Genomic DNA, 15,604 nt, shown 5'->3' with positions numbered 1-15,604 from the left:
TCCGTCATTTCGATTAAGATATTAATGAGCGAGCTAGGACGGACGTAGTCATAACTATTTGTTTAACACTTTTGAAATGTACAGTGACATAATTCAGAACAATGGCCATTCTTACAGTGTTCTCCCTGTACACCAAGTCAGAACCATAGGATAAATCAAGGGGGTTATAAGCAGATTGAAAGCTCTTACAATGATTTTACGATGATTACATATCTCTAAAACAGATTATAGGCTACATGTGCACCACCAATTCAGGACAGTAGGCAAAATTAAGAAGGGTAAATAGACTGAATTATTAGGGTGAGGCACATGGGCTACTAACATCTTACTACACAACATAATGTACACATATCATTACTTTCTTAGCTACAGTATACATATCTCCCTGGCATATTACATAATTTATGCAGCAGCAAACAATACATTTTTTGGACTCACCTTGTTGTGCTGTGCTCACTTGAACAGGAAGGTGACGCGGCAGTCCTTCGTGGGCAAATTTTGTCATCAAAGTCTGGCATTCTCTGGATTTATGGCGCTTTCAAAACAACTGGGAACTCAGAAAAAAACAAGGTCAAATCATGATGGTGTCATTGATCTTCAGGTGGTAGCTCTAGAAAGAGGCTGGATTTACAATTCCCGAGGTGGATGACCATTCAAAACATATTTTGCCAGTCTGAGCTTGTTTATTCCTGACTTCCCAGTTGTCTTGAACTCACTGAAGTCAAGTTTTCGCAGTTCCAAGTTAGCAGTTGTTTTGAGCGCAGCACAAATCATGCTTCGTTGACAGCGAAATTCATGAAAAGATCATGATCATTAGAAAGCAAATTATGGACTCCTCTTTAAAGCTGCGTATTTCTCCAAAGCTCAGTTGTCCTGAGTCTGCACAACACTTCCAGGACCCAGGATCAACGGAGACGCTCAAGTTTTTTAATACTATATCTCGACACATTGATGAAAATCAATCATGGCCTCTAAACCTTCAAGCTTCATACTGGACCCTATTCCAACTAAACTACTGAAAGATCTGCTTCCTGTGCTTGGCCCCCCTATGTTGAACTTAATAAACGGCTCCCTATCCACCAGATTTGTACCAAACTCACTAAAAGTGGCAGTAATAAAGCCTTCCTGAAGACAAACAATGTATATGAAACGCTTCAGTCTGGTTTTAGACTCCATCATAGCACTGCGACTGCACTTGTGAAGGTGGTAAATGACCTTTTAATGGCATCAGACCGAGGCTCTGTATCTGTCCTCGTGGTCCTAGACCTTAGTGCTGTTTTTAATATCGTCGATCACCACATTCTTTTGGAGAGATTGGAAACCCAAATTGGTCTACACGGACAATTTAAGCCATTTTGCCACAACTTTGTAAGTATGATTGGGGTCAATGTCCATTTGGAAGACCCATTTGCGACCAAGCTTTAACTTCCTGACTGATGTCTTGAGATGTTGCTTCAATATATCCACGTAATTGTCCTTCCTCATGATGCCATGTATTTTGTGAAGTGCACCAGTCCCTCGTGCAGCAAAGCACCACCACAACATGATACTGCCACCCCCATGCTTCACAGTTGGGATGGTGTTCTTCAGCTTGCAAGCTTCCCCCTTTTTCCTCCAAACATAACGATGGTCATTGTGGCCAAACAGTTCTATTTTTGTTTCATCAGACCAGAGGGCATTTCTCCAAAAAGTATGATCTTTGTCCCCATGTGCAGTTTCAAACCGTAGTCTGGCTTTTTTATGGAGGTTTTGGAGCCGTGGCTTCTTCCATGCTGAACGGCCTTTCAGGTTTCAGGTTACCTCCAATTGACTCAAATGATGTCAATTAGCTTATCAGAAACTTCTGAAGCCATGCCATAATTTTCTGGGATTTTCCAAGCTGTTTAAAGGCACAGTCAACTCAGTGTATGTAAACTTCTGACCCACTGAAATTGTGATACAATGAGTTATAAGTGAAATAATCTGTCTGTAAACAATTGTTGGAAAAATTACTTGTGTCATGCACAAAGTAGATGTCTTAACCGACTTGCCAATAATATAGTTTGTAAACAAAACATTTGTGGAGTGGTTGAAAAACAAGTTAATGACTCTGTCACGGCTGTTGAAAGTAGTGGACCAAAGTGCAGCGTGGTGAGTGTACATTTTATTTTTATTATTGTAAAATGTCACTAACAAAACAAGAAATAAAAAAATAAATGACCGTGAAGCTTACAAAGACTATAGTGCCCCTAACAAAGACAACTACCCACACCGAAAGGAGGGGAAAAAGGGCTACCTAAGTATGATCCCCAATCAGAGACGATGATAGACAGCTGTTGCTGATTGAGAACCATATCGGGCCAAAAGATACCTAAAAAAACAAAAAAATAGAATGCCCACCCCACATCACACCCTGACCTAACCAAATAGAGAAATAAAACGGCTCTCTAAGGTCAGGGCGTGACAGACTCCAACTTAAGTGTATGTAAACTTCTGACTTCAACTGTATATGTTTTACATTGTTTGCAAACTGATATGTGACATACATTAATGCCAAAATAACATGCAAAACAGGCATGCCCCCCCCTAAAAAAAATATGAAAAAAATGATATATATATATATATATATATATATATATATAGAGAGAGAGATTTTTTTTTTAAATAACTTTATTTTCATTTTTATGTGGGGCTCAAAACAGGCCCTGAATGACGGGTTTCCACTGTCAATAGCTCTTACGAGTTTATAAATTACAGTGCATGGAGAATGCTGTTATTTCTACTAAAAATAATGAAGTAGATGCTTTTTCCATTTGGAACCGGCAGGTTCATGGTGATGGATTTATGAGTGAATTCAAGGTCAGAATAAGGTGTGTCTGTAGACACCTCTACCACAACTTAATTTCTTCGATCTCCACCCCCAACGAATAGCTGGAGAACAGAATTCCATTCTCATGCTTAAACTGAAGGTCAGAATAGGCACAGAGAGAAAGGTGCATAAGAAGGGAATTACATTCAATTTACATGGTTTAACTCAGGTCGGAATCGGCCCCATAAGGCATTGGCCTGCTCCAGCCTCTGGAATGCCCTCCCAGACCACCTGAAGGAAACTCTGGTCTCCTTTAAAATGGGTCTGAAGACCTTTCTCTTTAGGAAGGCTTTGTGTTGATAGCTGTGCTCCTTGGTGTCCTCGCCCCATAGCGTCAGCTGTATTCTTTGTGTCAGTTGCAGTGTCGAGTTGTGTCCATTTTTTTCTATACACTTATTATTCTTTATGAGGAAAAGCACTTTACAAATGCAATAAATGATTATTTATTATTGGTTAAACGGAATCAATTGTAGGCTACAGTTAATTTAACAGCAGGAAAAAATAAATATGCCAAAGAAAGAGATTGTCTGTAAATGTAATTATGATTAATACTGAAAGACTACATGGGCTTTAAGTTATTATTATTATATTAATATTATTTATGCATTTCTGATGCCTGCAACCTTGTGATGCTTCCGATTTAATGCAGCGTAATCACAGCGCATGCTCAGACAGACGGAAAATACTGCTTGTATTTATTTCCTGCTTGATGTTTCCTTTCGGAGCAATGGCAAAAGTGAAAGCCACCTTGGTTTGTGCAGGTACTTACACTTTCTAACCGTTTCTGTTTTGTTAATAAATTCGTTATTCGTTGCATTACCTTGACAACTTGTCCGATTTATTTTTGCTTGGGTGGAATTGTGGTGCAAAATGCACGGACAGTAACAGTAACGAAGCTAGCTAAGGGCGCGAGCTATTCTAGCTGATGCATCATGAGGTTGCAAGCCGTAGGTAACGTTAGCAGCATATCTCAAATTGCAGAAGCATTCGTGTAACTGTGTTGCTTAATTGTTAAAGTGATGATTTTCACATTATCTGTTCATTTTGCTTTTATATTGTAGGGCTTTTTCTATGTTCAACGGTGCTGGCAATTGTCGAAGAACTCGATGACACGTAAGTGATGCTCTAATGTATTTCGCTTGTGGAATCTTCCTGTCTTTTGTTTAACGTCAATCCCTAGTATGTATGCGAATGTTGTCACCTGACGACCATTTTGGTTAATGTAATAGTCCGAATGAATAAATATTCTATGGTAAAATAACTTAAACTATTCCAATCTCAAACCAGTCACCCCCCCTGTACACAGAAACGTATGTTAATATTGTTTGTAAACAAAATGGTAGACTTCTAAGTTTGACTCAGTGTACCCATCACCAAGGGCATACCTTTTGTGTTGTTATGTTGGGGGGGGATACATCCCAAACTTCTGATAATTTGGTCAATATATCCCAACCACAACTGATGGTCTAACTTTATTATGCAATCTGGTTTCCGAGATGGGTGCACCTCAGCCACGCTCAAGGTCCTAAACGATATCAAAACCGCCATCGATAAGAGAAAATACTTTGTAGCTGTATTCATCGACCTGGCCCAGGCTTTTGACTCTCAATCACCACATTCTTATCGGTAGACTCAAAAGCCTTGGTTCCTCAAATGACTGCCTCGCCTGTTCACCAACTACTTCTCAAACAGAGTTCAGTGTGTCAAATCGGAGAGCCTGTTGTCTGGACCTCTGGCAGTCGACTCTTTTCTCTGTATACATCAATGATATCACTCTTGCTGCTGGTGATTCTCTGATCCACCTCTATGCAGACGACACCATTCTGTATACTTCTGGCCCTTCTTTGGGCACTGTGTTAACTAACCTCCAGATGAGCTCAAATGCCATACAACTCTCCTTCCATTGCCTCCAACTGCTCTTAAATGCAAGTAAAACTAAATGCATGCTCTTCAACCGATCGCTGCCCACACCTGCCCTCCTGTCCAGCATCACTACTCTGGACGGTTCTGACTTAGAATTTGTGGACAACTACAAATACCTAGGTGTCTGGTTAGACTGTAAACTGACCTTCCAGACTCACATTAAGCATCTCCAACCCAAAATGAAATTTATTTGGCAACAAAGCATCCTTCATTCATGCTGCCAAACATACCCTTGTAAAACGGACTATCCTACCGATCCTTGACTTCGGCGATGTCATTTACAAAATAGCCTCCAACACTCTACACAGCAAATTGGATGCAGTCTATCACAGTGCCATCTGTTTTGTCACCAAAGCCCCGTATACTACCCACCACTGTGACCAGTATTCTCTCGTTGGATGACCCTCGCTTCATATTTGTCACCAAACCCACTGGCTCCAGGTCATCTATAAGTCTTTGCTAGGTAAAGCCCTGCCTTATCTCATCTCACTGGTCACCATAGCAGCACCCACCCGTAGCATGTGCCACAACAGGTATATTTTACTGGTCACCCACAAAGCCAATTCCTCCTTTGGCCACCTTTCCTTCCAGTTCTCTGCTGCCAATGACTGGAACAAACTGCAAAAATCACTGAAGCTGGACACTCATATCTCCCTCACTAGCTTTAAGCACCAGCTGTCAGAGCAGCTCACAGATCATTGTACCGGTACATAGCCCATATGTAAATAGCCCGTCCAACTATCTCATCCCCATACTGTTATTTATTTTTCTCCTTTGCACCCCAGTATCTCTACTTTCACACTCATCTTCTGCATATCTATCACGCCAGTGTTTAATTGCTATATTGTAATTATTTTGCCACTATGGCCTATTTAAATAAAGGTGAAAAAAATCAAATAAGTTCAGAAAGTAACCATGCTTGGCAATTTTTTTGGTAGAAGGACTGTGAGAGAGTCAGTTCTGGGTTGCGTTCAGTTCGATTGAACGTTTGCTACATTGTTTAACGGATGGTGTTTGGTAGGTGTGGCAGGGTGTGGCTTGAAACAGTGAGTGACATATTTGAAGGCCAGCGGTGAATTTTGAACCCACAACCCCTGCCCGTTTTTTAAACTAGTTGTTCAGAACAACGTTGCCTTTTATTTCTGTATTGAATGCAGCCCTGGTGACTTTTCTACTCCAAAATTAATTAAAGTAATATGACACCATTAAAATATAATTTTACAATCCAAAATTGAGCCTAACAACACTCAACACTCAACAAGACCTGTAGCCAAACTGATGCATTTTAGTGGCTATAAATAAATAAATAGACTGAAGCATGGGGTTGCCCATCTGTTTTTGTGCTAATCATTGACTAGATCAGTGCTTCCTAAACGTTTTCTGTCATGGCCCTGTTTGCTCATGGGGGAACATCATATGCCCCTTAACCTCTCCACAAAATTATAGGATAAGAATACTTGTTAGTCTTCAAGAAACCGTACATACAAACACCAGTAACTGGTTTCCCTTCCATATTGAAATCAAGAAGAGAAAATGACAAATCAACCAGCTTACTGCTGTGCAATGTCATATATATCCTTATTAAAAATATAAAGTTGTTTCTGGAAGTACTCATAGGGTGGCTATTTGGTTGCATAAACATGTTGACTGCTTTCCTCCCTGAATTTTGGCCTTCAAAATGGTTTTCTAGGTTGCTGCTGCTGGCCATAGTATGTGAGACAGGCATGCTGCCTCTGACTGGGGAGAGAAACAGGCTTGCCTACTTCCAGAGGTTCAGAGAAACAGCTCTTCTCTAATTCTGTAGCCTACTAGAAACAAGTTGTTTCAAGTTTATAATACTACCAAAGTTGTTTAAACTCACAAAATTGAGCCCAATACAACCGTTACCAATTATCACTCATTTTGAGAAAAATCTTGTTACTTTGCAATAGAAACTTAAACGTAAAATGTTTTATTTTTCTGTATAATTCTTATTTGCGCTTATGATTTTACCATGTTAAATGTGACTGTCTTTATTTGTTTCAAGTCAGCTCACAAAATTAAGGGTTTGTTAAGAGGAGAGAGTGAAAGAGCGGAGCATTTGCTCAGTTCTTACAAGCCCAAAGCATATTTGGCGGCTGGGGGATCCAATCATAAAATTAGGAATTGAGTAGTAGTGTAAAGCCACGGAAAGCCAGTAACTGCGGTGGGAAAATAATTTCCAATTCAACCCCTGCATGTTAAGGGCCTGCTCATTACATCCTTGTTGCAGTATGTCTTGTTCATTTTACTTGTCTATAATGCCTCGTTCACATCATATTGGAAATTCAAATGTCTGACTTGCTTACTCGGAGAAAGATACGTTTCCCACTAGGGAAATATCAGAATCAACCAATAGGAAACTAAACGCAAATCATTTTTGCTTATTTTAACTCAGAGGTCCCGAGTTTCCGGCGTGGCGTGATTTTCAATGTTTCATACCGGGTATTGCGAAGTTTCATGGTTCGAATAAGTCACTTTTAATAGCTTTGGTACTGGTTAAAATATAAAGCCAAAATGTTATGAATTCTGATTATAATTTTTTTCTTCCTCAGGTTTAAAGACACCAGAGTAGATGATGTCTGGCTGGTGGACGTGAGTCTTGTTTGCTTTGCATCGCACACACTGCAATCATACTGACGTGACGAGGCTGAATGAGCCCATTCAGCACTGCTTTATACCCTCGTCCCGACACCAGTGTCCAGCTCATCCCTTGCGGAAGTGGCAGTGGGGGAGGGAAGGGGGGAGGTGTGTCTACTGTGTGTGTTTTAGTCAATGGAGAAGTCATGCATGGCGGGCGGTGGGCCTGGCCTGGGGGCTCTGAGGGGGTTTATGCCAGAGCCCAGGGTTCATGTCTGAGGCCTGAGCAAATCCAGCTGGCACCCAAAGCTGGCACTCCCTGTCCAGACCAGTCTGACCGCTTGAGGAGAAATGATTGGAGTGACAGCAGTCGTACTATATACACTGACGTGGATCACTATAGGCAGGCACAGACACAGCCGTAAACACAGTCTTGTAGACTGGTACACAGAACAGGGCTGTGCATTGACTATCAGGCAAAAAAAATGCTTAGGTGGAAATGCCAATCCCAATACCAAATACAGCATTGCCACAAAGATGGGAGATTTTTATTGAAATGTTGTAATTCAACTTTTTTGGCTGGTGGTGTGTTCAGGGTTGTCATTTCAAGTAAACCCAGGGTATAGCAAAGTGACAGGGTGGGGTTGAAGCTCTTTAAGCATTTCTACACAGTTAAAAAACCCTCTTAAATGTTATTTGGGGAACAGGTCCCATGAGCACCAACATGTTAAGTTTACAGGAGCTTATATAATGTGGTGTCAAATGAAAGCTAAGTCTATATTTTGGGGGAATTAAGGCATAGATATGTTTTTCAACCATTTTTCCATCCCACAAATTTGGAATAAACATAGGCTTTGATTTCTGATCACACAGATGAAAAAAAGTCTTTGAAAAACCATCTAGAAAAAGTCTTAAAAGGTATTAGAAATGCATCAAAACACAATGTTGAATTAAAGGCCCCTGCCAACTAATATCAACATGTATATTTACTTTTGCAGAAATAATTTGCCTTCTGTGAGTTTAAGAAATATTACCTCATGTTTCTGTTTCTGTTACCACAACCCCACATATCTTTAAAATATTTTCTAATTTCTCTCCCTCATGAGGAGGGAGGATTATGAAAGAAGTAACAAGTAAAGGTAGACCTACAAATTATTTAGGGTTTTTACTGATAACTATTTTGTTTATGAATCATTAAATAATTAAAATTGCGTCACTCTGTTACCAAATTGGTACCAGTGACCAAAAACTCTAACGAAATGACTGCAATTGAATTGGGAAATCATAGTAGTCACAAACCACAGGTACTGTAGAGAACACATGTGAAGAGTGAAGTATAATGCAATATACTGTACTGAACTATACTCTACCTTTTTTTTTACTGTACTCTACTATGCTCTACTGTACAGAACTGTATTGTACTGAACATTACTGTGGTGTCAACTTGTGGAACATAGAAGTTTATGATTGGTACAGATTTGGTCTGGACCAAACAAATTTGATCTTGTTTGGGAGCAGAGCTCATTAGAATAATAGCCAGTGTGTAGATTAATATGCAAATGAGTGCTATCATTTATTTCTAGCTTTGTGTACCTTTTCAGGATACATCACCTTAAAGACGATGACTGTATAGTACAGATCCCATGATGTCATTATGTTACCATTGTTCTGTTATGTGACCGAGTGTCTAGTTCAATAACCAAAATATATATTTTTCAAACTCAAGGTGTCATCTTAGCTGATACCGTATTCTTTCTGCAGACATGTTTGATTTTTAATTCGGAGTAGATATTTACGTGGTCACACAAATCTGAGGGAGATTTTCGTCTGTTAAACTTTGTATCTGCACTGTTCCTCAGGTACATGTGTTTTAGTAAACATGTCAGTGGGAATTGTTAAAAGTAGACTTCTGCATACACTGTAGGATTTTGATTTGTTCAAAGTGAGTCTGCATCACATTGTTACTGTGGAATTGCCAACAGCAAAATTGACTATATCAGTCCCTCCAGGATTTTCCAATCAATTAATTTTGCAAAATCAAAAGTTACCTGCATATTATGTAAATGTGTCCAATCACTGCAATATGTCTGGCTAAAACAGTCAAATCATTGTAGAACTGACCCATCACAGCAGTGCCAAAAGAGGGCGCACAATTTCAACCAATCTCCGCACATTTACCACATATGGTTCAATCAAGCCACACATCAGCAAACTTTTTCCTTTGTCAGCGTATTTCTGCGACAAATTGGACAAAATCATTGCCTATTGCCATGCAAAATGTCAGAATTGACAAAGTAAAATTAAGCATTTTTGCCCGCAAATATCACAAAAAATCCCTGCGAAATCTTGGAGGGACTCTATTTATCACCTTGGATGCTGTAGCTTCATTCACCTCAAACACATGTCAATCACTAGCTCAGCATCGGGATTAAAAACTAGTTTAGTTTCATGTCAAGTCAAACTGCAGTTTAGCCTATCTAGCGTCCTAGGTGTCTACAACCATCTTCCACCTCCGCACTGTTTTGAGAGAAAAGTCTCGCTGTTCATCTGCCCGCTCCGAGGGTGTCCTCGTGGTCCTAAAGTCAGCCCGCTAATAACGCTAAACTGCATTTGTCTTTTAATTGGATTTGGAATGATTTTAGTAGCCTATTTTAAATTGTTGTGGTTGAGCTTGGATATGACGACTGCCATACCCAGTTGATGTCCCTGCGTGTGTTGTCGCCATGCGTGTTATTTCTGAACAGTGTGTGTATTTGTGTTCATAGTTTTATAGCTAGGCCTATTTAATAATTTTTACAGTGGCTGACAGTGTTGTGTTGGGCCTTTTGCAGTTTTATGCACCATGGTGTGGCTACTGTAAAAAACTGGAGCCCGTTTGGTATGACGTCGGCGCCGAGTTGAAAAGCTCTGGATCGCCTGTGCGAGTGGGCAAGATGGACGGCACTGCATATTCTGGTGAGTCTGTTGCAGTGACCATGTCAATGGCTTCTCTACATATTCTTGATTGCCTGTAGTCTTGACTACCGACATTATTTTGTCAATGTAAGTACATTTGAACAGCTTTAAGTTTTAGACCAAAATAACAGTACGCATATATGGTTTAACATGCAGTCTATCGGGTTGACACCACAGCTATCTATAGTTCAGACAGGAAACGCCACGTATTCGTTTAAACATTTATTAGAAAAAGATTACAGTACATGCATACGTTAGTCTTGGCATTGGGCTCTGCTCCTTCGGGGTAGCTCACTGCCAGAGTGCATTATGTTAAGATAATACATGCAGTGAGCAAAACAAAAGCGGCGCTCAAACAGGTGGACGCTGGTGTGGGGTGGGAAAGCAGAAAACTGACATGCATGACGAGTAACACATTACAGCAATAGCATGTCACCAGAACCCCAGCGCATAGCTTGCGTGTGGCAGCCATCAGAGAATGTGTGTGCAGAACCTGTTTGACTGAATAGGCCGTGATGAATCTAATTTGTGCAATATCAGCTGATGCCAATACTTGGGTTTCTTGTCTGAGCAATTATGATTATGATATTTTTTGTATATCAAATACACATGGTCAAAAGTATGTGGACACCCCTTCAAATGAGTGGATTCTGCTATTTCAGCCAAACCCGTTGCTGACTGGTGTATAAGATCGAGCACACATGCAATGCCATGCTATCTCCATACGCTAACATTGGCAGTAGAATGGGCCGTACTGAAGAGCTCAGTGACTTTCAACGTGGGACCGTCATAGGATGCCACCTGTCCAACAAGTCCGCTAGAGCTGCCCCAGTCAACTGTAAGTGCTGTTATTGTGAAGTGGAAACATCTCGGAGCAACAACGGTTCAGCCGCGAAGTGGTAGGCCACACAAGCTCACAGAACAGGACCATCGTATGCTATAGCGCGTAAGAATAATAATATAATAATATATGCCATTTAGCACATCTGTCCTTGGTTGCAACACTCACTACTGAGTTCAAAACTGTCTCTGGAAGCAACGTCAGCACAGGAACTGTTCGTCGGGAGCTTCATGAAATGGGCTTCCATGGCTGAGCAGCCGTACACAAGCCTAAGATCAACATACACAATGCCAAGCGTCGGCTGGAGTGGTGTAATGATCGCCGCCATTGGACTGTACCCCCTCTTTTACGCTGCTGCTATTCTCTGTTTATCATCTATGCATAGTCACTTTAAATATACCTACATGTACATATTAGCCCGACTAACTGGCGCCCCCGCACATTGACTCTGTACCGGTACCACCTGTGTATAGCCTCGCTACTGTTATTTTCACTGTCATTTAAAAACCTTTTTTACTACTTGTCTGTTGTATACCTAATACCTATTTTTTTACTTAAAAATGTCACTGTTAGGGCTTGTAAGTAAGCACGTGACAATCTTTGATTTGAGTAGTGGAAACGCGTTCTCTGGAGTAATGAATCACGCTTCACCGTCTGTGATCACGGCTGTCAAACAGACTAATCTGGGTTTGGCGGATGCCAGGAGAACGCTACCTGCCCGAATGCATAATGCCAACTGTACACCCTGGTGGAGGAGGAATAATGGTCTGGGGCTGTTTTTCATGGTTTGGGCTAGGCCCCTTAGTTCCAGTGAAGGAAAGTCTTAATGTTATAACATACAATGACATTCTAGATGATTCTGTGCTTCCAACTTTGTGTCAACAGTTTGGGGAAGGCCCTTTCCTGTTTCAGCCTGACAATGCCTCTGTGCACGAAGCGAGGTCCATATAGAAATGGTTTGTCGAGATTGGTTTGGAAGAACTTGACTGGCTTGCACAGAGCCCTGACCTCAACGCCATTGAACATCTTTGGGATGAATTGGAACACTGACTGCGAGCCAGGCCTAATCGCCCAACATCAGTGCCCGACCTCATTAATGCTCCCTACAGCAATGTTCCAGCATCAAGTAGAAAGTCTTCCCAGAAGAGCGGAGGCTGTTATAGCAGCAAAGGAGGGACCCGCTCCATATTAATGCCCATGATTTTGGAATGAGATGTTCGAGCAGTTATCCACATACTTTTGGCCTTGTAGTGTAAATATCTTCCATCTAATTGAGCATACAAAATGGCACCCTATTCCATGTATAATGCACTGCTAGGGCCATTAGGGCTCTGAGCAAAAGTAGTCCACTCTATAGGGTGCAATTTGGGATGCACAAGAGAAGTTAACAATTTCCCCTATGTCTTACTGTGCCTCAACTGCCATTCTGTTATCGGTTTCACCTGGCTGTTAAAGATGCACTATTCCTATTGCCAAGACCTAAGTCTGACTTCATTACTTGGGATCTCTTTTTCTCATGTTGTTGACCCCTAGCCTCTCACTCTGGCTAATCACGCATAAACCAGATTAAAATTCCACGGACAGATTACATGACTGTCTGTCGCTGACTTTTACTCGCAGTCCAAGATTAGGCTAACTAAGAGGCAACTAAAACCTCATCAACAGTTGACGACAGCTTTCAGGTATTAGGGAAAGTGCATTCTGAGGACAGAGCTGGTCCTTAAAATGTAGTCCAAGACAATTAACTGCGGATTATGAGTTAAAAAAAAAAAAATTCTCACTTTCCATTCAGGCATGTCCTCAGAATTTGGAGTACGAGGATACCCCACAATCAAATTGTAAGTATGAGCACATAAAGACGATATACACTGATCATTGCGGTTTGTTAGAAGTTTACATAACGAGAAATGCTTTACCCAATATTTTCTTTCACAATGATCATGTCTTTACTGAACTAAGTTGTCCATTGTGATTTGACTTGTCAGCATTAGGCCTGATGATGAGACCTATGGAATAAAGCTTCCCATATGCCCCTGGGGCTAGCCAATGGGGGATTTAAGGTGTTGTTGCCGCCTACCCTGAGGGCATTACATGGCCTAATGAGGTATTGTATCATTAAGATATGTGTGTGTACAGTGCATTTGGAAGGTATTCAGACCTTTTGACTTTTTCCACATTTTGTTACGTTACAGCCTTATTCTAAAATGGATTCAATTGTTTGATTTTTCCATCAATCTACACACCCCATAATGACAGCAAAAACAGGTTTTTAGATTTTTTTTTACAGCCTCGAGTCTTCTTGGGTGTGACACTACAAGCTTGGCACACCTGTATTTGGGGAGTTTTTCCCATTCTTCCCTGCAGATCCTCTCCAGCTCTGTTAGGTTGGATGGGGAGCGTCACTGCACAGCTATTTTCAGGTCTCTCCAGAGATGTTCGATCGGGTTCAAGTCCGGGCTCTGGCTGGGCCACTCAAGGACGTTCCTGTGTTGTCTTTGCTGTGTGCTTAGGGTGGTTGTCCTGTTGGAAGGTGAACATTCGCCCCAGTCTGAGGTCCTGAGTGCTCTGGAGCAGGGATCTCAAGGATCTCTCTGTACTTTGCTCAGTTCATCTTTCCCTCAATCCTGACTAGTCTCCCAGTCCCTGCCACTGAAAAATATCCCCATAGTATGATGCTGCCACCACCATGCTTCACCGTAGGGATGGGGCCAGGTTTCTTCCAGACGTGACGCTGGGCATTCAGGCCAAAGAGTTCAATCTTGGTTTCATCAGACCAGAGAATCCTTTGGGTGCCTTTTTTCAAACTCCAAGTGGGCTGTCATATGCCTTTTACTGAAGAGTGGCTACCACCTGGCCACTCTACCAAAAAGGCCTGATTGATGGAGAGATGGTTGTCCTTCTGGGAGGTTCTCCCATTTCCACCCCGACCAAGGCCCTTGTCCCCCGATTGCTCAGTTTGGCCGGGCGGCCAGCTCTCTAGGAAGAGTCTTGGTGGTTAAAAACTTCTTCCATTTAAGAATGATGGAGTTCCCTGTGTTGTTGGGGACCTTCACTTTGTTATTATGGGGTATTGTGTTTAGATTGAGGAAAATATTTTATTTAATCCGTTTTAGAATAAGGCTGTAATGTAACAAAATGTGAAAAAAAGGAAGGGGTCTGAATACATTCTGAATGCACTGTATATAGAACCAAAATATAAACACAACAGGTTAAGTTATAATATTTTTGATTGTGAAGGACACAACTTTTGTCCCTCAGTCAAGTATTGCATTTCATGCACAGCTTGAACTACAAAGACCAGGGAGCTTTTTGAAAGACTCATAAAGAAGGGCAGTGATTGGTAGATGGATAACAATAACAAATCAGACATGGAATGTCTTTTTTTAAGCATGGTCAAGTTAAGTATGCTGTGGACTATGTATTAAACCACCAAGACACATGAAAGGTACAGTTATCCCTCTGAACTGAGCTGCAGGACAGGAATGAAGCTGCTCAGGAATGTCACCATGAGGCCATTGGTGATTTTAAAACAGCTACAGTGTTCAATGGCTGTGATTGATTGGAGAAAACAACTGGGGATGGCTCAATAACATTGGTGACTCTTAACTTCACACCCAGTGTCATAACACGGTCATAATAATTTAATAATATTATAACCGTCATGACCCATATATTTACACAGGTTGTGACATATATTGTGTTATTTTATGGCTGGTTATGACACCTACATGTGTCAACCCACATTTATTCAAATCATTTTTTGTTGTAATGTATTATTTATTGTCAGGTTTTGTTCATCATATTTTTAATAACTTGTAGAAAATACACTTTATGACACTGTCAAGAAGCATCATAATAATATAAACCAGATAGGCCTATCACATGCATGCCCTTATATCAGTCATTAGTCAAAAAGAGGGTGTCTTTTTTTCCCCTGCTCCTGTAAATTCTGCTCCTTCATTCATCCCAGTCGTCAGCAACAGATGATTGGAATAGGTGCATGTGTGACAATTGTGTGTGAAATTACAATAGTTTAATATGCTCAATTTCAAATATGGGCACTTTTGTGTAACAAATATACTGTTGACACGTAGGCTATGGTGTAATCTGGAATGTTATGCTTTGTGGGGTAGGTTTTGTGGGTTTTAACACTCTTATGTAGGTGTCGTAACCAGCCATAAAATAACACAATAGAAGTCACGACAGGTCTAAATATGTGTCATGACAGTATGATGACAAGTTATGTCAGCTTTTATGAAATGTCTTGCCGTGTCATAATGTGTTATGATGCTGGGTGTCAAGTAAAGTGTTACCATAACATTGTAGAGACTCCACAATGACCTAAATAGATTTTTTTTAGGATAAGAAAGAAACTGGATTGAGCTAAGCACAGGCAAAATCCTAGAGGAAAACCGGCTTCAGTCTGCTTACACCAGAGG

At 40.9% G+C, this 15,604-nt stretch overlaps 1 protein-coding gene across 1 annotated transcript in view; it reads left to right on the top strand.

Annotated features, from left to right (window-relative positions):
* Positions 1-3,523: 3,523 nt before the first annotated feature.
* Positions 3,524-15,604, top strand: part of tmx3b (thioredoxin related transmembrane protein 3b) — a 66,180-nt gene continuing 54,099 nt past the window's right edge. Inside the window, exons 1-5 of the mRNA XM_046356035.1 lie at positions 3,524-3,609; positions 3,910-3,961; positions 7,345-7,384; positions 10,201-10,324; positions 12,958-13,003. Coding sequence (XP_046211991.1) covers positions 3,558-3,609; positions 3,910-3,961; positions 7,345-7,384; positions 10,201-10,324; positions 12,958-13,003 — 314 coding nt within the window. The 5' untranslated portion in view covers positions 3,524-3,557. The remainder of the gene's footprint in view (positions 3,610-3,909; positions 3,962-7,344; positions 7,385-10,200; positions 10,325-12,957; positions 13,004-15,604) is intronic.

Source organism: Oncorhynchus gorbuscha, linkage group LG07, assembly GCF_021184085.1.
Source record: "Oncorhynchus gorbuscha isolate QuinsamMale2020 ecotype Even-year linkage group LG07, OgorEven_v1.0, whole genome shotgun sequence".
Classification (NCBI taxonomy): Eukaryota; Metazoa; Chordata; class Actinopteri; order Salmoniformes; family Salmonidae; genus Oncorhynchus; species Oncorhynchus gorbuscha.
This window is presented reverse-complemented; position numbering and strand designations above follow the sequence as displayed.